Source organism: Balaenoptera musculus, chromosome 6, assembly GCF_009873245.2.
Source record: "Balaenoptera musculus isolate JJ_BM4_2016_0621 chromosome 6, mBalMus1.pri.v3, whole genome shotgun sequence".
In the NCBI taxonomy this organism is placed as follows: domain Eukaryota; kingdom Metazoa; phylum Chordata; class Mammalia; order Artiodactyla; family Balaenopteridae; genus Balaenoptera; species Balaenoptera musculus.
The window spans coordinates 28,564,265-28,590,337 of NC_045790.1; the positions used below are offsets into that span (position 1 = coordinate 28,564,265).

The 26,073-nt window shown below is 34.7% G+C and overlaps 1 protein-coding gene across 6 annotated transcripts in view; it reads right to left on the bottom strand.

Annotated features, from left to right (window-relative positions):
* Window positions 1-26,073, bottom strand: part of ERCC6L2 (ERCC excision repair 6 like 2) — a 182,647-nt gene that overhangs the window by 73,584 nt on the left and 82,990 nt on the right. For all 6 annotated transcript variants that reach the window (XM_036855634.1, XM_036855628.1, XM_036855631.1 and 3 more), the window contains 3 exons: window positions 19,428-19,523; window positions 8,819-8,918; window positions 337-489 (listed from right to left, as the gene is read on the bottom strand). In XM_036855634.1, coding sequence (XP_036711529.1) covers window positions 337-489; window positions 8,819-8,918; window positions 19,428-19,523 — 349 coding nt within the window. The remainder of the gene's footprint in view (window positions 1-336; window positions 490-8,818; window positions 8,919-19,427; window positions 19,524-26,073) is intronic.

Below are 26,073 nucleotides of genomic sequence, written 5' to 3' on the forward strand. Positions count from 1 at the left end.
GTTTATTTAGGAAAGTCTCTTTTTTTAGTTCCTGACTTCAACAGCTGTTTTCAAAATAATAAATTTCTCTTTACCGTCTGAAAATGGCCTTGGAGGTCATACTGTTTTGTATATGTATCTGAATTTGTGTATGCACATTATTTATAACTATGCATGGGGAAAGTCTTAGTTTAGAGGTACAGTAATTCATTCCCTATTTCTATAAAAGTAGAAATTCTAAACATAAAACATTTTTTAAGAAGAAAACCAAAAATTTCTCTGAAAAGGCACCAGCAATTTTCCTGAGGGAGAAATCCATGTTTAAAGTATTGAAAAGATACGAAAAAAATTTCACACCTCCAGGATGTCCCTTGTAAGACAAGACCCTTGGGACCTCAGTTTGAAGAGATTATAGACCCCAAAAAGCTCTCCTCGATGCTCTTTTGATCCTTGAACTGCTTCAAAATACCGCTTGGCATTTTCACTTCCAACCACCACACAGTGAAGTTGCTATAACAGAAAAAACACAAGATATTCTGAAGTGTTCGCTCCAACAATATGTCAGAATTTCCTGGCATTCCCTGTATATACACAGCTTTAGCTGGAGCAGGCAGAATCTCCGTAGGGAGGAAATTTTATTTTAATTTCCCTGGCAGATGTTGCCATTATGGTGAAATAATAATAATCTGGCCAGTTTTATTAAAGAAGAAATCTTACATTTCCTATTTTATCTGTTTTCTAACAACTGACTCAAGATCATATCTCTATGGACTAGCCACCTGATCTAAAATGTAAAAGGCATACATTTGAATACACTTCTCCTTTCTAGACTCTTATTTCAATAGAAACTACTAAAACTGGCAGAAATAGTTGCTACATCACCAAAGTTAAATTATAATCTAAAGTAATTATACAATAACCATGTTGGTATCAAACTAATTGTGGCCATGGTTACATTGTCAACTAACAGCAAAAACCCAATCATTGTTTAGCAACATTGCATCTCTGAAACAATTCTGAATACAGAAAGAACACTGACATGGAATCCTTAAGGACATATACCACTTTAGTACCAACATAATGTCATCGCTTTATTTACTGTCTATGATGTATATACAATTTGATTAACCCCATGTACACTCTAACATTTCTTGAAAGAAACAAAGAATGAAAAATAACTTCAATCTATTGCTAATGGAAGGATTAGTAAGAAGCGATACTTTATGGTGATTATCATCAGATTGATTTGCACCATAATAAATTACTTTAGGCAAATAAAATTATTCTTATTAATAATAGCTACTATTTATTGAACACATGTGTAGCATTTTTACATTCTCATTTAATTCCTACAACCCTATAAGATATTATCATCTCCCTTTTAGAAATAAAAGAACTTAAATTCAGAGAAATTAAGTGCCTTGCTCACAGCTGCCTCACTAGGAAGCATCATTTCTAGAATTTTTACCTGAGTTTGGCTGAATTCAAAATTTATACTTGTATCAATTTCTCATATCCAGATGTCCCTCTTAAAACAAGACCCTTGGGACCTAAGTTTGAATAAGTTATGGATCAACATACCAAGTTGATTAGTTTTATATCAACATCCCAGAAATATGGGCTATAGTCCTGGAAATACAGAATCACAATAGCAATTGATGTACTTGATGGCCCAGTTACCTATGACTTTACCCTTGCTACTGACTCTTCCTTAAACACTGTATTGTCAGACTGCTATACTACTAAATATAATCACCAAAGTAATTTGTAAGCATTAATCTGAATCTTTATAAGTCTCCTACCAAAGTTTTGTCACAAAACTTATAAAAGGCACATTATTTTGTACTTAAGTTTTCCAAAGTGGCTCCAGTAAAAGTAAAGGCCAGATGCATCCATCTGTAGGGTAACTATAACAAAATCACGTTAGAATTCAAGAGGGTAGGGAAAAAAATCAGTATTTGGAAAATGTAGCTTAGTTTCTAGCTTAAGAAGAACCCATACAAGGCTATAAAATGCTTAATTTCTTCACAATATACAAGATATGCAAGAAGTAAAAAAGGAATATTCATCATGTTAGAGTTCATGACCACTTCCTCCATCTTCAAGGCCAGTAATGAGGCATCTTCGTATCATTCTCTGACCCTCTGCTTCTGTCATTACATTGCCGCCTTCTTTCCTCTTTCTGACCCTACTGCTACTCCTCCCTTTATAAGGACCCTTGTGATTACACTGGGCCCACTCACATAATCCAGGTCAGTTCAAGGAATTAGGATGTGGATATCTGTGGGGGGGCCACTATTCAGCCTACCACAGTAAGGAAGTGCAATAAGCATGATGAGGGCTTGTCAAAATGACGCAGAAGCCCCCTTGAAGGGGTTCTCACTGTTCAAAAAATGAGAGTTTGAACATAAAAATAATCAATGATATTCAGTGGGTTACTAAAATCTGTTACTAAAATACTATCCCATGAGTCCACACAGATTAAATAAATGGAAGAGAAGGGAAAGCTCTTTTTTTATGGTAGAATGCCAACAAATATAAAGGAAGTAATAATGGAAATAGAAAAATCACCATCTGACAAACCATCTTAGTAGCAGCTGATTCAGGCGGGAATCATCAATGAAAGCTAAGGCTGATGAGTACAAGCTTGATGAGGAACAGGATACAGTTGTCCGTCATCCCTTGGTATAGGGGGGATTGGTTCCAGGATCCCCATGGATAACAAAACCCATGGACGCTCAAGTCCCTTTTATTAAATGGCATAGTATTTGCATATAAGCCATGAATTATTTCCTATATACTTTAAATCATCTCTAGATTACTTATAATATCTAATACAACGTAAATGCTGTGTAAATAGTTGTAAATACAATGTAAATGTTAGGTAAATAGCACGCAGCAAATTCAAGTTTTGCTTTTGAAACTTTCTGGAATTTTCTTTCTGAATACTTTGAATCCATGGTTGGCTGAATCTGAGGATGCAGAACCCATGGATACAGAGGGCTGACTATATTGGCATAGTCTCTGATGATCTCCCGATAAAATATACACTAATTTACAAATGAAAAAAGTGGTGACTCTGCAGTGGAAAAAGCTGGCAGACACAAACTTGACAGGTGATCAAGGTTAATATCACCAGTGGTGGATCAGGTCACCACCAGGTGCCTTCTGACCAATGCAATGAGAAGAGCACAGCATTCTTTCTGTACCATTCTTGCCAAGGCTTCTTGTCTTGAGTTGGAAGATGAGGAAACATCAAATGGACATATGCTGAGGGAAAGCATACACAAGGAAAGGCTTTACTTTTTAAAACTGTCAAGGTCATGAAAGACCAGAAAAGCCTGGGTAACTTAAGGTTGAAGAAAACTTAAGAGACACAAAAAGAAATGTAATTATGATCCTGGATTGGATCCTGAGCCAGAAGGAGAAAGGAGACATTGCCAGAAAAGCTGATGAAATCTGAATGGGTTCTATGGATTACAAGGTAATGCTGTATAAGTGTTAGTTTCTTGATTTGGATAACTGCATTTTTGAGAGGAGAGTTGGGGGGAGTCGGTGAGGGAGAAACAAGTTGCAGAACAATATGTAAAATTGAGTGTTTATAATGCATAAAGCTATTTTTATATGTACCTATAAATAGGATGGTGTCCTTATTTGGGAGAAAACAAAGAATTTAAAGGTGATAAATCTTCAACTTCCTCTCAAACGGTTCAGAAGAAGAATAAAGATCATGGCTGAGAGAAAGAGAAAGCAAATGTGGTAAAATGTTAACAACTGGGGAATTTGGGTGAAGTTAATTGGGAGTTCTCTGTGCTGTTCTTGTAACTCTTCTGTAAATACATATTAATTTCTAAATAAATTACATATATATGAAAGATGAATTTCTGAATGTCAAATTTTAGATTACATGCAATGCTCCAAACCTGAAGGAGCACAGTTGCTGTATAAGCGATTTTTTTTAAGTATAAAATATACTTTATATTTTATGTTGTGAAGGCATTATCACAACAAACACAAACAAAAACATCAAAGGGCAAGTCTCCCTTGAATAACACAGATCATCCCTTGACTTGAACAACGCAGATCATCCCTTATCAGTCTAACCAACACTGTAATGTTTAGGTTTATCCTTCCTAGATTTTTTTCAATGCAGTTAGAACTATTTATATATACATGTAGAAACAGTTTTATAAATAAACACAATTGATATACTTGTTCTGCAAGTTACTTTTGCCCCACTTAAAATGTCTTAAAGATTGTGCCACATCAGTACATTTGCTCTATAGTCTTTAAAAAATTTTTTTTGCTGTATATGGGTATATCAGAATTTATGTTAATTCTGTTACTATTGGACATTTAGGCTGTTCCTTTTTTCATTTTTCGAACAATTACTAACAATTCTGAATATAAATCCTTGTCATCCTTCACTGTGCATATGTGAGAATATTTCTGCCAGGTAAATAGGGAGAAAGTGCATTTTAAAAATGCTGTTAAATTAGCTTCTAAAATAAGTGCACCAAGTTGTATTCTCAAAAACACTATATTAGCACCTCTTTAAAAATATCCCCACCAACAATAAGCAACGCCAATCTCCTCACCTCCCTAAAAATACCCCCACAGAACAAAACAAGAAAGTCTTTTGCAGAACGTGCAGAACGCAATCTTATTTTTTACTTCTCGATTATAAGTGTAGTTAAGCATCTTTTCATATACATGTTAACTGTTTGTATTTTTTCTTCACTAAAATGCCTAATCAGTCTTTTTATTGGTTTGTAGGAGTTCTTTATATATTATAGATGCTAATTTGTTTATTATACTTATGGCAAGCATTTCCTCTGGTCTCTCCTTTAATTTGGCTTATAGTTTGTTTGTCATATAGAAGTTTCATATAAAAATGTAGTCAAATTTACAATATTTGCCTTAGAGGCTATATCAGTTTCCTAAGGCTGCTGTAACAAAGTACCATAAACCAGGTGGTGTAAAACAACAGAAATTTATTCTCTCTCAGTTCTGGAGGCTAAAAGTCTGAAATCAAGATATTGGCAGGGCCATGCTCTCACTGAAGGTTCTAAGGGAATATCCTTCCTTTCCTCTTCCTAGTTTCTGGTGGTTGCTGGCAATCCTAGGCATTCCTCAGTTTGCAGCTTCATCACTCCGATCTTTGCCTCAGGCATCACATGGTATCCTCCTTCTGTCTATCTGTATTCCAAATTTCCCTCTTATAGAAATCAGTCATTGAATTAGGGCCCCCGTAATAGAGTATAACCTTATTTAACTTGATTACATCTGCAAAGACCTTACTTCCAAATAAGATCCATTCACAGGTACCAGGGGTTAAGGACTTCAACATATGTTTTTATTTTATTTGTTTTTTGGAGGGGGGCACAATTCAACTTCTAACAGACGCTTTGTTAAAGATTTTTACATTTATGCTCATGAGACATATTTGTCTATAATTTTCTGTTCTTGTAATGTCTTTGCCAATTCTGGCATCGGGATTCTTCTATCTTTCTAAAGTAGGCTGGAATTGTTCCCTCCTCTGTCCTCAAAAAGAATATTAAATGTTTGATAGAACTCACCACTGAAGGAAAAATTTCCACCACTGTGGAAAAGTTTTGAATTAAAAATTCACTTTCTTTGACAATATAGAGCTATGATTTCCCCTCATTTGAAGTTATTGCTCCTAAATATCCAGTATTGTTATTAAGAAGTTAGCTAGCTATTTAATTCTAGTACTATTGTAGACAATTTTTTTTCTCTCCATAAAGTTTATCTCTGGAAATTTTAAGGGTTTTACACTTATAGAAAGACAATGTAAGTGTGGATCTATCTTCATTCATCCTATTTAACACTCAGTGGGCTCATATAATCTGTGGACTCTCATCCTTTGGGGCTTCTTCCTTCTCTTTCTTCTGTTCCCTTGCTCAACTATAAGACTGATATTGGAACTTCTAGATCTAGCCTTCATTTCTCCTAAGTTTTCTTACATGTGTTCGTTCTATCTCTGTCTTTTTGCTCTGTAATCTAGAAGAATTGCATGGCTCTTTCTTTTAGATGAAAACTTTGTCCTTTGCTATTCAGCCTATTGCTGGAGTTTCTTGTTTTCTGGATCTCTAATGGATTTTTTTTTCTAGTAGTCTTTTGTTGTTCCCAGGATCCTACAACCTCATTTACCTTTTGAATAGTTATATTTCTTTAAAAATCTTTTACTCTTTTCTATTAATTTTGTTTTCTCTGATGTTAATTCTTTTTTAGTGCCTATATGAGTTCCTGTATCTCTTGCAATAAATTATCATAAACTTGGTGGCTTAAAACAACAGAAATGTATTCTCTTACAGTTCTTACAGGAGGCTAGAAGTCTGATATCAGTATCACTAGAATGAAATCAAGTTTTGGCAGAGCCATGTTCTCTTCATAGGCTCTAGGGCAGGATCCATTCCTTGCCTCTTTTCACTTCTGCTGGCTGCCAGCATTCCTTAGTTTATAACTACATAGCTCCAATCTCTTGTCTCTGTGGTTACACTGGCTTCTCTTCTGTCTCTGTCAGATTTCCCTTTGTTTCCTACTTATAAGAATGCTTATGATTTAGGGCCCACCTGGACAATCCAGGCTAATCTCCCCATCTCAAAAATCCTTAATTTAATCACATCTGCAAAGACCCTTTTTTCCATATAAAGTAACATTTATAGGTTCCAGGGATTAGGACCTGGTATCTTTGAGGGCCATTTTCATGGTGTTTATTTTCCTAAACTGTTCAATACTAATTATTTTTTTGGAGGGGTGGGGGGATATTCATCTGTCTTCAAATGCCTTATGGGCTTATCTAGGCCTACTGCAGTAATTATTCAAAGCAGGCAGCAGGTGGAGGGGTTTGCAAGTATTTATTATTTTGGACTTTCTTCTCGATTTCAGCAAAAATTTAGAGCTTTGTTTCCTTCCTTCCAGTATTTCTACTTATTGTTCCTACTTGAGAGCAGACATTTCCATTGTCTACAATCTGGTACAATGGGGGAAAGATCATAAGGGTTAAACCACCTTGTTAGATCATTAATAATACCCCAAAGAGGGGGCATCATAGTTAACTCAAGGCTCCTTTCTTTTTTAGTATCTGTTGACTCTAAGCTTGGAATATCACAGTTGCATCTACCTTTTCCAGTAGTCTTCTTATGACTGAGTCTAGCTTCGTTTCTTCCTTCAAATCTCATCTCAACTGCCTTTTGTCTTTCAGGGTTCCTTATCATTTTTGGCCCACAGAGAGAACTCTTTTTTCTTTCCAACATTTTTATAGGATTTTTAAACATCATTTTGGATTGTTTTCCCCCCAAGAGTTTGAGAACACTTGTGAGGCTAGCGTGTGTTTGCCATTTGCAACCCTTGGTTCAATTCCAATCAATGTTTAAATCACATTTATGCCATTTCCTCATATGATTGCCATCTTATCTTTATTTGTGCTTATCAAGTTGTATGGCTGAATGTTCCTTAAGTGGCTTATTTTAATAAGCAATTAGATCATACAAAGTTCTGAAAACTTAAATTACCCTCATCTTCTGAAGCCTTTTTATTACATATTATTATATATTATATAACAGGCCATTTTATTTCATTAAATGAGTCAGATGAATAGGCAAAAAGGAAATACATATAGTAATGGGATCAAGAAAACTTACTACATGATTGAGGAAAGACTCTTACTTGTGACAAGTCAAAGATAGTATTCTAAAGAGCTGCTCCTAAGATGAAAAAAATAATATCTACTTTTTTCCAAGATTAGTTAATGTCTGAAAAAATAATTTTCAAGTAGTTGTGCTATACTAAGAACAAAAGATTAAAGGTTTCTTACAGAGCTAATGCTTTAAGAAAATAAACACTGCTGTGTACAATTCTATTTTTAGAATTAAGAAAATAGCATAAATTTAAGACTGGATCATTCTTAGGTTAACTACCACCACATGTGGCAGATGTTTGCTCTTAAACAGATTCCAGCTGAATATATAGGGAGTAATTCAAATTTAACATTTATAATTAAACTTGAACCTCATTCCAGATCTTCTCAAGTGGGCAGTTACAGACTAAGTAAACTTTATTTAGAGGCATAAATGGAGTAGTAATTGATACCCTAAGGATATTAAAGAGTTAATGCAATTTTAGATGAATATTAAAAGCACCAGCACAGTAGTTAGTGCGCTTGAGTTCTATTCCTATAATTTCATTTACTGGGGTGTCCTGGATCCCAGTTTCATTATATACAACGTGAAACATTTGTATTAGATATCTCTAAGGTATTCCTCTCCAGTCTTCTTCATGCACACATAGAAAATGGAAACATGTGAACATCTACTCAAAGAGGAGGTTAGTCAAGGCTGGAAGCTGGCTTAGATAATCTTGCTGCCCAGAGAGCTGTAGGATGTCTGGGTGCACCTGTACCCCATCTGTGGCATACACTTACATCTTGGCCCACAGTTTGGGGAGCTGTGACCTTGCTACTCAAATTGTGATCTGCAGACTAGTACTGTTGGCACTTCCGGGAGCTTGTTAAAAATGCAGAATCTTGCGTTCCACCCAGAACTACTAAATCAGAATCTGTATTTTAAAGATCCCTAGGTAATTCATGTGCACATTAAAGAAGTACTGCTCTAAGCAACTTTCAGCTCTAAAATTCAATGAACCTAATATTTAATCTGTTTTATAGAAGTATATTCTAGAGTATATTTCATAATCTTATTAAATTCCTTATTATAGCTAGAATAAAATAAAAAACATATTTGTACACAAATTTATTATTAATTTTTGAAAACTGACAAATGTTTACTTTTAATTAGAAAAAGGGTAATATATTTACCTGCTTGTATACCTGTCGTAAGTACATGATCTCCTCCACAGTTCCCAAGGATATCAGCCTAAGCACTTTGACATCTCTGCATTGCCCAATCCTATATGCTCTGTAAAAACATTAAAAACAAAAGGCAACCAAGATCAAGTGAAACAACTTCGGGTTCAGGAGGTAGCTTTTGGATATAAAAATGAAATATTGCTAAATTTTTAATTTAAAAAGAAATATCTTATGTTTAGATATGCTATATTATTAATAATAATGTAAAAACAGAATTCATATAAAAAGGCCAGTCAATTGAGGAGGAAAGTAATTATAGAAAAAAATATACATATTAACTTCATTTCTGTTACAAACATCGCCTTCTATTGTGCAAAAACTTTTCCTAAATTCAGATTTTTCTTTATGGCAATCTTAAGCTTATGAATGATTCCATTTATATAAAACTCTCAAAAAGCAAACTAATCCACAGTGACAGAAAGCAGATCAGTGGTTGCTTGGGGGGCCCTGGGAGGGGCCAGATGGATGGATTACAAAGTGGCACAAGGAAAATTTGGGGGGTGGATGGATATGTTCAGTATCTGATTGTGGTAATGGTTTCATGGTGCATACCTACAGCAAAAACTTATCATTGTACACTTTAAAATATGTGCAGTTTATTGTATGTTAATTATATCTCAACGAAACTGTTAAAAACACCTTGGAGGAAAAGCAATAATCAACTGGCAAGCCTATGGAAGTGCAGATTTACAGCCTTCATCCACAGAGATTTCCAAGCAGTCTGTCTGACTGGATCACTCAGTTGATTAGTACCCCAGGTGTTCTGATATGGACTGCAGTGCTAATTAAAACTTTAACCTGACTCACCACACTGATTAACTATAGGTCCAGTCCCTGTAGCTTCTCCCAGGTGGAGGCTTTATTGTATGTTCTGAATGAGGTCACCTGTTTCTAAATACCTGTTATAGTCATGTGGGATCAGGGGCAAGGCCATACTGCTTCATGCTTGAAAATGTTACAATTTGGGGGAAATTTAATTTTGACCTTATAAAGTCACACTGTATTGTTATATTTGGTGCTCCTTCTGCCTCCTTCACCCATTCCTCCTCACAGAGAAGGGCTTTTACTAGAGGACATCTTGGTACTGAAAAATCTTGCATTCCCAGAAAAGAATGGGGGCTCCTGTGACACAGCAAAGCCAGGGGTAAGTTACTACAATTCTCACTTTCATCCTGCAGCCTGGATAGAGAGGGACTCATAATCCCTTCTCTCCCACAATGGATTTGGGTCTAAAAAAATAATATGGATCTAAGGAAATTTCTTTTGGGTGTAAGGCAATTGTTGCTGAAATGGGATAGATTCTGTCAGAATACATATTCTTGAGCTTTACAGACAAAAACCTTATAACATGTTACACTGGACCTATGCTTCATCATTTTCTAGGTCTATAAGTACGGATATTAAATGGGTCTTTTATCATGCAAAGACAAGTGTTAAGAAACTGTTATAACAGTGTGGAGGTCAGTATTTTCATTTCTCTTCTTTGTTTCCTCCTGTCAGAGTAATGGAAGGAGAGGGAGAGAAGAGGAATTCTGTTCATTGAGTTTACTGTCACTAACTTTCACTGAAAGCCAAAGCACAGTGAACTGTGTTTCAGGGAACACTGGGATAAATAAGTCTTGATGGCCTAGACGAAAAAGAACAAAATTACAACAAATGTTGTTAAGACAAAAAGAAATGGATATTTTTCTGTGGTTTTCATTTAACTATTTTCCTGGGCAGTTGTCACTGGCAAGAGGCTGGTTAAAAGTGCAGGCTCCGCAAGTCAGACTGTGTGGATTCAAATTTATTCTATCTTAAATTGATACCAACTTAATTTCAATTGCATTAAAAAATTCTCCTTTACAGCTCTGCTTTAAATCATATCTTTATATGTCATGTATTCATTAGCAGATTTATAATTATTTTTATGCATTTGTCTTTTAAATAATCCTGTAGAAAACAGGGAGAAGAATTATAAGCCAAAATTATAATAATACTGGTTTTGATATTTATGTACTTACCTGTACTGGAGAACTTTATATTTTCATATGACTTTGAGATACCATTAGAGTCCTTTCATTTGAAATTGAAACTCTCTCCTTAACATTTCTCCTTAGTATAGATCAAGAGAACAGAATAGAGAGCCCAGAAATAAACCCAAGCACCTATGGTCAACTAATCTATGACAAAGAAGGCAAGAATATACAATGGAGAAAACAGTCTCTTCAATAAGTGGTTCTGGGAAAACTGGACAGCCACATGTAAAACAATGAGAATAGAACATTTACTCACCAACTACAAAAATAAACTCCAATGGATTAAAGACTAATGTAAGAATTGAAACTATAAAACTCCTAGAAGAGAACATAGAACAATCTTTGACATAAATCTTAGCAACAGTTTTTGGATCAGTCTCCTAAGGCAAAAGAAACAACAGCAAAAATAAATAAATGGGACCTAATCAAACTTACAAGCTTTTGCACAGCAAAGGAAACCATTGACAAAACAAGACAACAACCTAAAGAATGGGAGAAAATATTTGCAAATGATATGACCATCAAGGGGTTAATATCCAAAAAATATAAATAGCTCATATAACTCAATATCAAAAAAAACAATGTCAAAAAACCCAAACAATCCAATCAAAAAATGGGGCAGAAGAGCTGAAAAGATATTTTCCTAAGAAGACATATACACAGCTAACAGGCACAGGAAAAGATGCTCAACATTGCTAATTTTTAGAGAAATGCAAATCAAAACGACAATGAGCTATCACCTCATACCTCTTAGAATAGCTATCATCACAAAGACCACAAATAACAAATGTTGGCAAGGATGTGGGGAAAAGGGAACACTTGTACACTGTTGGTGGGAATGTAAAATTGGTACAGCCACTATGGAAAGCAGTATGGAGGTTCCTCAAAAACTAAAAAAAGAACTATGCTATAATCCAGCAATTCCACTTCTGTGTATATATCTGGAAAAAATGAAAACACTAATTTGAAAGATACATGCACCACAATGTCCAGAGAAGTATTAATTACAATAGCCAAGATATGTAAGCAATCCAGTGTCCATCAACATACAAATGGATAAAGAAGATGCAGTACATACATAGAATGGATTATTATTCAGCCATAAAAAAAAGAATGAAATTCTGCCAACAGCAGCATCATGGATGGACCTAGAGAATATTATGCTTACTGAATTAAGTCAGACAGATAAAGAAAAATACTATATGATATCACTTATATGTGAAACCTAAAAAATAAAACAAGTGAATGTATATAGAAAAACAGAAACAGAATTACAGATATAGAAAACAAACTCGTGCTTACCAGTGGGGAGAGGGAAGCGGGTGGGGATGAGATACGGGTATGGGATTAAGAGATGAAACTACTGTATATAAAATAGATTAGCAACAAGGAGACATTGTATAGCACAGGGAATTATAGCCATTATCTTGTAATAACTTTCAATGGAGTATAATCTGTAAAATACTGAATTGCTATGCTGTACACCCAAAACTAATATATTACTGTAAATCAACTATACTTCATTTAAAAAAATACTATAATATGTCAGTTATATCTCAATAATAAAAAATGCAGAAATACAACTTTAAAAATACACTAGAAGGAATTAACAGTTGATTATATGATACAGAGGAATGGATCAGTGAGCTGGTAGACACAGCAGTGGAAATCACTGAAGGAACAGATAAAAGAAAAAAGAATAAAAAGAAAGGAGGATAGTTTGAGACCTCTGGGACTACATCAAGCATACTAGCATTCACATTACAGGGGTCCCAGAAGAAGAGTGAGAAAGGGGCAGAGACCATATTTGAAGACATAATAGCTGAAAACTTCCCTAACCTGGAAAAGGAAAGACATCCAGGTCCAGGAAGCACAAAACAGGATCAACCTAAACAGGAGCACACCAAGAAACACTGCAATTAAAACTGCAAAAATTAAAGATAAAGAGAGAATATTAAAAAGCAGCAAAAGGAAAAGCAACAAGTTACATACAAAGGCACTTCCATAATGCTATCAGCTGACTTTTCAGGAGAAACTATGCAGGGCCAGAAGTGAGTGGCATGATATACTTAAAGTGATGAAAGGGAAAAACCTACAACCAAGAATACTCTATTTGACAAGGCTTTCATACAGATTTGATGGAGAGATCATAAGTTTTACAGACAAGCAAAAGCTAAGAGTTCTGCACCACCAAACCAGCTTCCAAGAAATGTTACAGGGACTTTTCTATGTGAAAAAGAAAAGGCCACATCTAGATATATGAAAATTACGAAAGGAAAAAAATCTCATTGGTAAAGGCAAATATACAGTAATGGTAGTAAATCAACCATGTATAAAGCTAGTAGGAAGGTTTAAAGACAAAAGTAGTAAAATTGTGTATATCCATTATAAGTAGTTGAGGGATACACAAATCAAAAAGATGTAAAATATGATGTCAAAAACAGTAAACATGGTGGGGGAGGAGAGTAGAAATTTAGGGTTCTTAAGTGTATGTGAACTTAAAAGATCAGCAATTTATGTTATCCTTTTGAAGAACTTTTGGTAGCCACAAACCAAAAATCTAAACACACACGAAAAAGAGAAAGGAATGCCAACAGAGCACTAAAGATAGCCACCAAATCACAAGGAAGAGAAGACACAAAAATAATTACAAAAACAACCACCAAACAATTAACAAAATGGAAAGGAGAACATACCTATCAATAATTACTTTAAAAATATATGGACTAGATGCTACAATCAAAAGACACAGAGTGGCTGATTGGATACAAAAACAAGACCCATCTATATGCTGCCTACAAGAGACTCACTCTTGAGCTAAAGATACACAGACTGAAAGGGAGGCAACGGGAAAAGGTATTCCTTGAAAATGGAAAGGAAAAGAAAACTGGGGTGGCAATACTTATATCAGAAAAAATAGACTGTAAGACAAAGACTGTAGTAAGAGACAAAGAAAGACATTACATAATGATCAAGGGATCAATTCAAGAAGAAGGTATAACAGTTGTAAATGGATGTGCACCCAGCATAGGAGGACCTAAATATATAAAGCAAATTATAACAGACATAAAGGGAGAGACTGACAGTAATAAAATAATAGTAGGGAACTTTAACACCCAACTGACATTACTGGACAGATCATCCAGACAGAAAATCAATCAGGAAACACTGGCCTTAAACAACATATTATATCAGATGGACTTAACAGATAAATATAGAATATTCCATCCAAAAGCAGAAAAAATGCACATTTTTTTCAAGTTCACATGGAACACTGTCCAGGATAGACAATATGCTAGGCAACAAACAAGTCTTAGTAAATTTAAGATTGGAATCATATCAAGCATCTTTTCTGACACAACAATATGAGACTAGAAGTCAACTATTAAAAAAAAAAACCTGCAAAAACACAAACATGTGAGTTTAAACAATATGCTACTAAACAACCAATGGATCACTGAAGAAATCAGAGAAGAAATAAAAATATACCTGGAGACAAATGAAAATGGAAACACAATGATCCAAAATCTATGGGATTCAGAAAGAGCAGTTTCGAGGCTTATAGCATTACAAGCCTACCTCAGGAAACAAGAAAAAAGCCAAATCAACAACTTAAACTTACACCTAAAGGAACTAGAAAAAGAACAAATAAAACTGAAAGTTAGTGAAGGAAAGAAATAAAGATCAGAACAGAAATAAATGAAAGAGAGACTTAAAAAAAAAAAGGTCAATGAAACTAAGAGCTGGTTCTTCAAAAGGATAACAAAAATTGATAAACCTTTAGCCAGACTCTTCACGAAAAGAGAGGAGACTTAAATCAATCAAATCAGAAATGAAAAAGAAGTTACAACTGATACCACAGAAATACAAAGGATCATAAAATATTACTACAATTATATGCCAATAAAGTGAACAACTTAGAAGAAATGAACAAATTGCTAGAAATGAATAATCTCCCAAGACTCAACCAGGAACAAATAGAAATTTTAAACAGACTAATTACCAGTAATAAAATTGAATCAGTAATCACAAAACTACCAACAAAAAAAAGTGTAGGACCAGACAGCTTCACAGTTGAATTCAACAAACATTTAGAGAAGAGTTAACAATATCCTTCTCAAACTATTCCAAAAAAATTGCAAAAGCACACTTTCAAGCTCATTCTATGAGGCCAGCATTGCCCTGATACCAAAACCATACAAAGACATCATAAAAAAAGAAAATTACAGGCTAATATCACTGATGAACATAGATGCAAAAATCCTCAACAAAATGTAGCAAACTGAATTCAACAGTACATTAAAAGGATCATACACACTAATCACAAGCAATGAAATTGAAACTGTGATAAAAAATCTTCCAACAAACAAAAGCCTAGGAACAGATGGCTTCACAGGCGAATTCTATCAAATATTTCGAGAAGAGCTAACACCTATCCTTCTCAAACTCTTCCAAAATATAGCAGAGGGAGGAACAGTCCCAAACTCATTCTACAAGGCCACCATCACCCTGATACCAAAACCAGCCAAAGATGTCACAAGGAAGGAAAACTACAGGCCAATATCACTGATGAACATAGATGCAAAAATCCTCAACAAAATACTAGCAAACAGAATCCAACAGCACATTAAAAGGATCATACACCATGATCAAGTGGGGTTTATTCCAGGAATGCAAGGATTCCTCAATATACACAAGTCAATCAATGTGATACAACATATTAACAAACTGAAGGATAAAGACCATATGATCATCCCAATAGATGCAGAAAAAGCTTTTGACAAAATTCAACACCCATTTATGATAAAAGCCTTCCAGAAAGTAGGCATAGAGGGAACTTACCTCAACATAATAAAGGCCATATATGACAAACCCACAGCCAACATCATTCTCAATGGTGAAAAACTGAAACCATTTCCACCAAGATCAGGAACAAGATAAGGTTACCCACTCTCACCGCTATTAGTCAACATAGTGTTGGAAGTTTTAGCCACAGCAATCAGAGAAGAAAAAGAAATAAAAGGAATCCAAATCGGAAAAGAAGGAGTAAAGCTGTCACTGTTTGCAGATGACATGATACATAGAGAATCCTAAAGATGCTACCAGAAAACTACTAGAGCTAATCAATGAATTTCACAAAGTAGCAGGATACAAAATGAATGCACAGAAATCTCATATTCCTATACACTAATGATGAAAAATCTGAAAGAGAAATTAAGGAAACACTCCCATTTACCATTGCAACAAAAAGAATAAAATACCTAGGAATTAATCTACCTAAGGAGACAAAAGACCTGTACAGAAAACTATAAGACACTGATGAAAGAAATTAAAGATGATATAAACAGATGGAGAGATATACCATGCTCTTGGATTGGAAGAATCAACATTGTGAAAATGACTATACTACCCAAAGCAATCTACAGATTCAATGTAATCCCTATCAAACTACCAATGGCATTTTTCAGAGAACTAGAACAAAAATTTTCACAATTTGTATGGAAACACAAAAGACCCCAAATAGCCAAAGCAGTCTTGAGAAAGAAAAACGGAGCTGGAGGAAACACGCTCCCTGACTTCAGACTATACTACAAAGCTACAGTAATCAAGACAGTATGATACTGGCACAAAAACAGAAATATGGATCAATGAAACAGGATAGAAAGCCCAGAGACAAACCCATGCACATATGGTCACCTTATCTTTGATAAAGGAGGAAAGAATATACAATGGAGAAAAGGCAGTCTCTTCCACAAGTGGTGCTGGGAAAACTAGACAGCTACACGTAAAAGAATGAAATTAGAACACTCCGTAACACCATACAGAAAACTAAACTCAAAATGGATTAAAGACCTAAATGTAAGGCCAGACACTATAAAACTCTTAGAGGAAAACATAGGCAGAACACTCTATGACATAAATCACAGCAAGATCCTTTTTGACCAACCTCCTAGAGAAATGGAAATAAAAACAAAAATAAACAAATGGGACCTAATGAAACTCAAAAGCTTTTGCACAGCAAAAGAGACCATAAACAAGATGAAAAGACAGCCCTCAGAATGGGAGAAAACATTTGCAAATGAAGCAACTGACAAAGGATTAATCTCCAAAATATACAAGCAGCTCATGCAGCTCCAATATCGAAAAAACCAACAACCCAATCCAAAAATGGGCAGAAGACCTAAATAGACATTTCTCCAAAGACATACAGATTGCCAACAAACACATGAAAGGATGCTCAACATCACTAATCATTAGAGAAATGCAAATCAAAACTACAATGAGGTATCACCTCACACCAGTCAGAATGGCCATCATCAAAAAATCTACTACAATAAATGCTGGAGAGGGTGTAGAGAAAAAGGAACCCTCTTGCACTGTTGGTGGGAATGTAAACTGATACAGCCACTATGGAGAACAGTATGGAGGCTCCTTAAGAAACTAAAAGTAGAATTACCATACGACACAGCAATCCCACTACTGGGCATATACTCTGAGAAAACCATAAATCAAAAGACACATGTACCCCAATGTTCACTGCAGCACTATTTACAATTGCCAGGACATGGAAGCAACCTAAGTGTCCACTGACAGATGAATGGATAAAGAAGATGTGGCCCATACATACAATGGAATATTACTCAGCCATAAAACGAAAGAAAAATGAGTTATTTGTAGTGAGGTGGATGGACCTAGAGTCTGTCATACAGAGTGAAGTAAGCCAGAAAGAGAAAAACAAATACTGTATGCTAACACATATATATGGAATGTAAAAAAAAAAAAATGATTCTGAAGAACCTAGGGGCAGACATGAAAAAAGACACAGACGTAGAGAATGGAATTGAGGACACGGGGAGGGGGAAGGGTAAGCTGGGAAGAAGTGAAAGAGTGGCACTGACATATATACACTACCAAATGTAAAACAGATAGCTAGTGGGAAGCAGCTGCATAGCACAGGGAGATCAGCTCGGTGCTTTGTGACCACCTAGAGGGTTGGGATAAGGAGGATGGGAGGGAGATGCAACAGGGAGGGGATATGGGGATATATGTATACGTATAGCTGATTCATTTTGTTATAGAGCAGAAAGTAACACAACATTGTAAAGCAATTATACTCCAATAAAGATTAAAAAAAAAAAAAAAAGGAAAATGGAGAAAAAAACAGTTAAAAAAAAAAAAGGATCATACACCATGATCAAGTGAGATTTATCCCAGGGACACAAGTATGGTTCAATATCTGCAAATCAATCAATGTGATATACCACGTTAACACATTAAAGAATAAAAATCATATTGTCATCTCAATAGATGTGGAAAAAGCTTTTGAAAAAATTCAACATCAATTTATGATAAAAACTCTCAATAAAGTGAGTAGAGAGGGAACATACCTCAACATAATAAAGGTCATATATGACAAGTCCACAGCTAACAACATACTGAATGGTGAAATATTGAAAGCATTTCTCTAAGATCAGGAACAAGAGAAGAATGCCCACTCTGGACACTTTTATTCAACATAGTACTGGAAGTCTTAGCCACAGCAATTAGGCAAGAAAAAGAAATAAAAGTATCCAAATTAGAGAGGAAGAAGTAAAACTGTCAGTGTTTACAGGTGACATGACACTATACATAGAAAATTCTAAAGATGCCAGCAAAAAACTACTAGAGCTCATCAATGAATTTGGTAAGGCTGCAGGATACAAAATTAATAAACAGAAATCTGCTGCATTTCTATATGCTAACAATGAACTATTAGAAAGAGAAATTAAGAACATAATCCCATTCAGAATCACATCAAAAAGAATAAAATATCTAGAAATAAATGTAACTAAGGAGGTAAAAGAACTTTACTCAGAAAACTATAAGACACTGATGAAATGGACTGTATAAGAAAGCTGGGTTTCAGTGCTTTATGATCTGGTCCAAACATCCACTGCAAGAACCTTTTGTCAGCCTCATTCCCCACTTATTTATAAAATTTATGAAATGATTCTTTCAGTTTTGATCAAGGAGCACATGTTATAGGTTAATCCCTCTTTATGTACAAGGTGTGGGAGAGGAATTTGTTTTAGAGTCAGCACATTAATTAATTTCCCATAAGGCTGTACTTTAGTCTACTCCCATATCCTGAAGTTGCTGATCCCATGCTTGAATTTCTCTGTGCTCTCCTGTTGACTTGGGATTGTGGCTTTTCCCTGCTGGTTCCTTCATCATAAAAATTCTCCCATGAGTTTCTCAAAACTTCTGATCTACTAGTAGTGACCTTTCTATTTTCCTGCAGTACTGGGGATTTATTCTTTCTTCTAAATTAATCTTGTCACAATAATGGGATTTTGAGACGAATGGAAAATTAATGGCTATTATCAGCCTGCCATTTGGATTCAGAAGTTCAGGGTTATCTTAAATAAAAGTTAAAAAAATTTTTACAAGGTCTTCCCTATCTTCTAATCACAGTCACATTGTAAGCAACCTAAAAAATTCAGGAGCATTTTTAGATTAAAAGTATTTGCAGGTCAATTTAAATTTTGTCACCATGGTACCTGTCAATTGCTTGAAGATCATTGGCTGGATTCCATGTAGGATCAAATAATACAACCACATTGGCACCAACAAAATTGAGGCCTAGTCCACCAGCCCTGGAGTAAACAGAATAGAGCACATTAAGACAGCAAAAATAAATTTTGCTCTCTAACTCAATCATGCCAGGTTTCTATAACCAAATCAACACAATATTACATTAACATTATAAAAGTAAGGTGATTAAAACACAAATATGTCACAAGTAAAGCGGCTATGGAACAATTTTTTTTGTACCACTCTAGAATATCCCTAAGAAATTTGAGCATTAGAGACCATGTAAGTAGGTTGTGCTGGTTTTTACATTTTTTTGGATACTCAAATACTATTCTCGAAGATTTTCCTAACATAAGTTTTAAAAACTGCTAGTATACTCCAGCTAAATAAATATACACACTTAAAAAAATGCACTCCTCCTTATTCCTCCCACTAAGTGCAGCTAAAAACCCTGGGCATTATATATAAAATAAAACACAAGATTATGAAAGGTAGAGAGAACACAGATTGGCTAGAGACCACAAAACCTAAGGAATGACATGGCAGTGAGTTCCCTGGCTTCATTTTTGCCTAATATATCCCAGATTGGGCTCTGGAGAAGCCAGTGAACTGGAAATGCCAGCAGCCAACAGTCACAGACCAAAAAAGCCCCAAGAAAAGCCTTCTTCCTTTAGCCAAAGAACCAGGAAAGATACAGAGTTTTAAGACCGAAAAATGTTAGATAATAAACAGCCTATTCTTGCAAACACCACAGAAAAAAAATCTGTGGCCCAACCCTAACCTGGTCAGCAAAAGCTAAGTGAGGAGACTAAATTCCCACCTTTGACAGTAATGAGGTACCTCTCATTCTCACTCGGGTGGTGTCAGAGAAGACTGATTGAGGAGCCGGAACTTTTCATTTCTGCCCAGCTATAACCAGGCCCCTCTGTAGTGTGGGTGGAAGCCATGGAGAAATAGCAGTGAAGTGCCTCAAACTCAGGATGTCAACAGAGGCCAAGCAAGAGACACGGATTTCCAGCCCATGTGGCTGGCATGGTGTCTGGGTAAAACAGAAGTTTTAAATAAGATACAGAGTTTCATAACATAATACTCAAAATGTCGAGCATACAATAAAAAATTACTAGTCCTACCAAGGTCTAGGAAAATCTCAATTTCTATAAGAAAAGACAATTAACATACGACAACACTGCAAAGAATCAGATGTTGGAATTATCTGACAAGGATTTTAATGCAGCCACAATAAAAATGCTTCAAAAAACAATTACAAATATGCTTGAAACAATTTAAAAATAGAAAGTCTCAGCAAAGAAAGAGAGGATACCAAATGAAAATTTTAGAACTGAAAAATAACTGAATTACAAAACTTGCTGGATGGACTTGATAGTACAGTGGAGATGACAAATGACAGAATCAATAAACATAAGAGCACGTCAATATTATTGATATTTACCCAATCTGAACAACAGAAAGAAAATATACTGAAAAAAAAAATAACACTCTTAGAGGCCTGAGGGACAGTAACAGAAGAGCTAACACTTCTATCATTGTAGTCCTGGGAGAAAAGAGTGAGACTGAAAAAATACTGAAAGAAATATAGCTGAAAAATTCCCAAATTTGGGAAAAGAGATAAACTTATAGAATGCAAAAAGTTGCATGAACTCCCAAAATGATAAACCCAAAGAAACCTATGCTAAAATACAGCATAATTAAACTTCTGCAAACAAACGATAAAGAAAAACTCTTGAAAGCAGTCAGAGAGAAATGATACACAACTTTTAAGGAAACATCAAATGACAGTGGATTTCTCATTAGAAACCAAGGTGGCCAGGAGGAAGCAGTGCATTTTCAAGTGCTAAAAGAACTATCAACCCAGAATTCTATATCCAGCAAGAATATCCTTCAGGAATGAAAGGGGAATCATGACATTCTCAGATTAAGGAAAACTAAGAGAATTTGTCACCCACAGACTTAGAGGAAAGATATAATAAAACAACTAAAAAGCCAACCAATATCCAGTCCTGTCAAATTTACATCAAAAATGTTTTTTCATGAGTCCTTTCTCCATTCCTATTTTCACTTGCCCTAGGTCAAGCTTTTATGTCACACCTGTATGTATTACTTCAGTGGCTTCCTGTCTTCCCTTACCTCAGACCTTAAATCCATTCCCACATTACATAAAATAATTCTAAGCACAGAATATAGAAAACTAAGTATGCCATTCCTCTGTTTAAAACCCCTCAATTCTTTGGAAAGCCAAAGCTTTATCTTCACTTAATTGACCTGTGGTTAAAATATACAGTGAAAAGAAGCCACGAAAGATATATGTATATTTTGACAGTTTTTAAAATATGATATTGCTTAATGGATTTGATAGATTCATTTTTCTATCAGTCACAACATGTCAGAATACAAATAATTCATTTTGGAATGAAGTTTATTTCTAAAGATATCTTTTCTAAATGTATCTTTTAGCAAAACTGAATATATAAAATGTTTGTCTACTGAGTTAAAGATTTCAGCTGCCTGCATAGCTTATTAGATTTTACCTAAAAATAACTGTTATCTTCTCATGTTCTGAATTTTCTGGGTCTAAACACCGTACATTTAATAATTATTTTATTATATAATAATGATAAAATTTTGTATTTTTTAAAGGAGAGGTAAAATTAAAATCCAATAATAAAATCATTTTCTTCATTTTCTTCGTTTTTCTAATCTCAACCTTCAAAGCTTTCACTGAGGCTTTCTCTTGCTGATTTTCCCTTTTCAGATGCTTAGACCATCACGTAACTCACACTTAGATAATGCTTTACACTAGATACTAACCATCCAGGGACGGAAAATGTTAATAATCTTCTCTTATACAGTTTCTATCAAAATAGAAAAAAATTAACATTTATTGAGCATCTACTATATACCAGGAATGGTGCAAGATATTTTCATATATCTTATTCTTTCATCCTCAACACAGCTCTATGAGTTAACTATTATTCTCATTTTACAGATGAGAAAATTGAGAATCTGAAATACTGATTAACTTGCTCAAGGTCTCTGAGGTGGCCAGTGTCTGGATTCAAACCCAAGTATCCTGACTTGTTCAATATTCAATAGAAATTGAATTTTCTCCTTTGGAAAATTACTTATTAGAGGCAACAGCATAAAGATGTCACAGAGACTTGAACTCAAAGAAAGAAGTTAGGTGGGATAAAGAGGAAGTTTGGGAAAGGATTTAAAAAATGGGTAAATTACAGGAGTGGGTGGGATTTAGATACCCAACAAGTAGAAGAGAAGTTAGAAGTTTATCTGTCTATTACGGTGATGGGGAAAATTCTGAAGGAACAAGGTTCATAAGATTATATAATTAGACTAGTTATGTGAAAAATCAACCAGTTATAATCAAAATAAAACTGGAAATCAAGAAGTATTTTCTAACACTTAACACCAAAAGTAAGTCTAGTCAACTGTTCAGTTAGCTTCTTGTCAGTAAGATATGCATGAATTTATTTCAGATGCCCTAAATGAGTCACAGGAAGGTCACCACTTGAGGTAACAATCTTCAAAGATATTCTGAAGTTACAACTTAAGACTGTCCGAGTTAAAGAAGAGGCAATGTTTCTTTTAAAGAAAAAATAATCTCTAAACTCTATCTCTAGAGATGAGATGATTCTCTATTTGACGATAATACAACTCAGACTCATAAATTTTCAAACCTCTCACTCCTCTCATATGGATAACAGCAAAGGCTTACTCCTTAAGCAATAAAATATTTAGAATATAGCCCTCTTCAAGCTGAGGAATGGTATTAAGATAGATTGCTAATAAACATGCAGGCTATTCATTCCTTAGGTCTTCCACATTCTATTTTGTATCAATAAATATGTAAAAAATTGTATTTTAACCATATCTTAATGTTCCACAAAAAAATTCTGTCAATGAATTAAATTTTACTGTTATGTATTAACTATTATAAAAGGTGGAATGAAGTAGTCACTTGAACAAATACTTCTGAGAAACCTAAATATAAGTAAGAGATACCATGTTCGTAGATAGGAAGGTTCGATGGCATTAAAATGTCACTTTTCTCCAAAGTCATTTATAAATTCAGTGATTCCAATAAAAATCCCAACCCAAGGAAAAATGCCAGATAACTCTTCCTTAATTAACTGAATGAGATGATTATGGAAAGTGAAGCTTTAAGGTGTTGACATTTCAGAATAAAGATAATTCAGAGAACAAGGGCTTAAAAAAAAAAAAGACTAAAAATCAGTTATTTAAAATAAAATAATAACATCGGAAAATGACATTTTTCAGAATACAGAGCAAAAAAGATAAAAATATGAAGTAAGAGTCCAAGTTCAGAGGTTTAATGAATCATTGTAGGGGAATTCCCTGGCGGTTCAGTGGTTAGGACTCCAAGCTTTCACAGCCAAGGGCCCGGGTTCGATCCCTGGTCAGGGAACTAAGATCCCACGAGCTGCATAGTGCGGCTGGAAAAAAAAAAAGAATCATTGTAGGAGCCCTAAAATCAGATAACCTAGCGTCTGAGAGAAATACCAAAGGAAATGGAAGAGAAGCCATTGTCAAAGAAATAATCAAAGAGAATTTTCCAGAGTTGAAAAATACAAGCCCTCAGATTATGCCCAGCAAAATAAATGAACAAAAACCCAGACCAAGACTCAAATATCATTGTGAAATTTCAGAATACAACAGATGAAGAGAAACTCTTGTGAGTTCACAAAGAGGAAGGAGAATCAGATTGGCATTAGACAAAAATTCACCAACACTAAATACCAGAAAACAATGTTGTAATACCACAAAGATGTGAGAGGAAATTATTTTCAATCTAGAATTCTACAGTTGGCCAAAGTAGCAAGTGAGAGAGCACATAAAAGACATTTGCTGATATTCAAAGATAACATAAAATTTACTTTCTATATATTCTGGCATACAAAGTTATTTGCTAAAATAGCTGACAGACGATATGGACAGGTGGCAAAAGTAGAAGGAAGGGTGGATGTGTGCTAATGCTAATACCACACATTACAAGTACTTAAAAGATATTGTAGGAAGTTGCTGGACTAAAAATCAAAGATTGAAGTATATTATTTCAGGTTAAAAAAGTAATTTATAGACAAATAATAAAAATAAAAATAGTAAAGACTGTGTGGAAAATGGGGAGGGAGGAGTGTAAGTAAACTAAATCCTCCTCTAACATAACAAAGAGTCCAAGCTGTTTAAAGCTGATAAACTAAAAGATAATGAAGAATTAGGATTCTGGCAAAAATGATGGACTGAGCCATTGTGAAACTCTTTTGTTTCAACACCTAGAAATTAAATATAAATTTTTGCAAAACAAGGAAAACAGAACAAAAACTGAGCATATGTCTTTTGAAAAACATAGCTAAAGAATGGATTATGTCTTGTAAGGTTCTTTATGTAACAAATGTAAGGACTTAGGTAACAAATCACTCTTTGAATTCAGTCACAGGAAAACAGGAATCCAAAACTCCTCTTGTCCTGGTTGGGATGCCTAACAAAGAAGTCAAAGTAAAATCACAGTAATGGAGAACTCCTACAACCAGTCTCCAAAGTATTTCCACAGAGGAAAGAAGCCCCACTGAAGATAAGCTCAAAATAAAAAATTACAAAATGTGTGAAGAAACCATCTACCATAAGCAAAAGCCAGAGGGAAGAACAAATAGAAGGATTAGCACCCCCGAAGCACAGGAGTTAATAGAGCAAAAATGCCATTCAAAAAGATATTTTAAAAAATGACTAAAATTACTAAAGAAATAAAAGCTAGAAACCATAAAAAACAAAATATATGTAAAACTGATCAGCTAGATTTGAAACATATAAATAAGACTTTTTAAAAAATTGAATATATTCCTATGCTATACATTGCATTGCCATGACTTCTTTATTTTGTACCTTGCAAACCCCTTCACCTATCTCACCCCTTCCCCCCTGGTAACCACTAGCTTGTTCTCTGTATCTATGAGTCTGTTTCTGTTTTGCTATGTTTGTTCTTTTGCTTTGTTTTTTAGATACCACGTGTAAGTGAAATCATATGGTACTAGTCTTTCTCCATCTTATTTCACTTAGATTATACCTCTAGGTCCATCCATGTTGTCACAAACAGCAAGACTTCATTCTTTTTATGGCTAAGTAATATTCCATTGTGTATATATATGTGTGTGTGTAATCTTTATCCACTTCATTTATCAATGGACACTTAGGTTGCTTCCATATCTTGGCTATTCTAAATACTGCTGCAATGAACACTGAGATACATATATCTATTCAAATTAGTGTTTTGCATTTCTTCAGATAAATGACTAGAAGTGGAATTGCTAGATTGTATGATAGTTCTATTTTTAATTTTTTGAGGAACCTCCATACTGGTTTCCATAGTAACTGTATCAGTTTACATTCCCACCAACAGTGCACAATGGTTCCCTTCTCCCCACATCCTCACCAACACTTGTTTTTTCTTGTCTTTTTGATAATAGCCATTCTGACAGACATGAGGTGATAATCTCTTTTTTGTTTGATCTGCATTTCCCTGAAGATTAGTGATGTTAAGCACCTTTTCATGTGCCTGTTGGACAT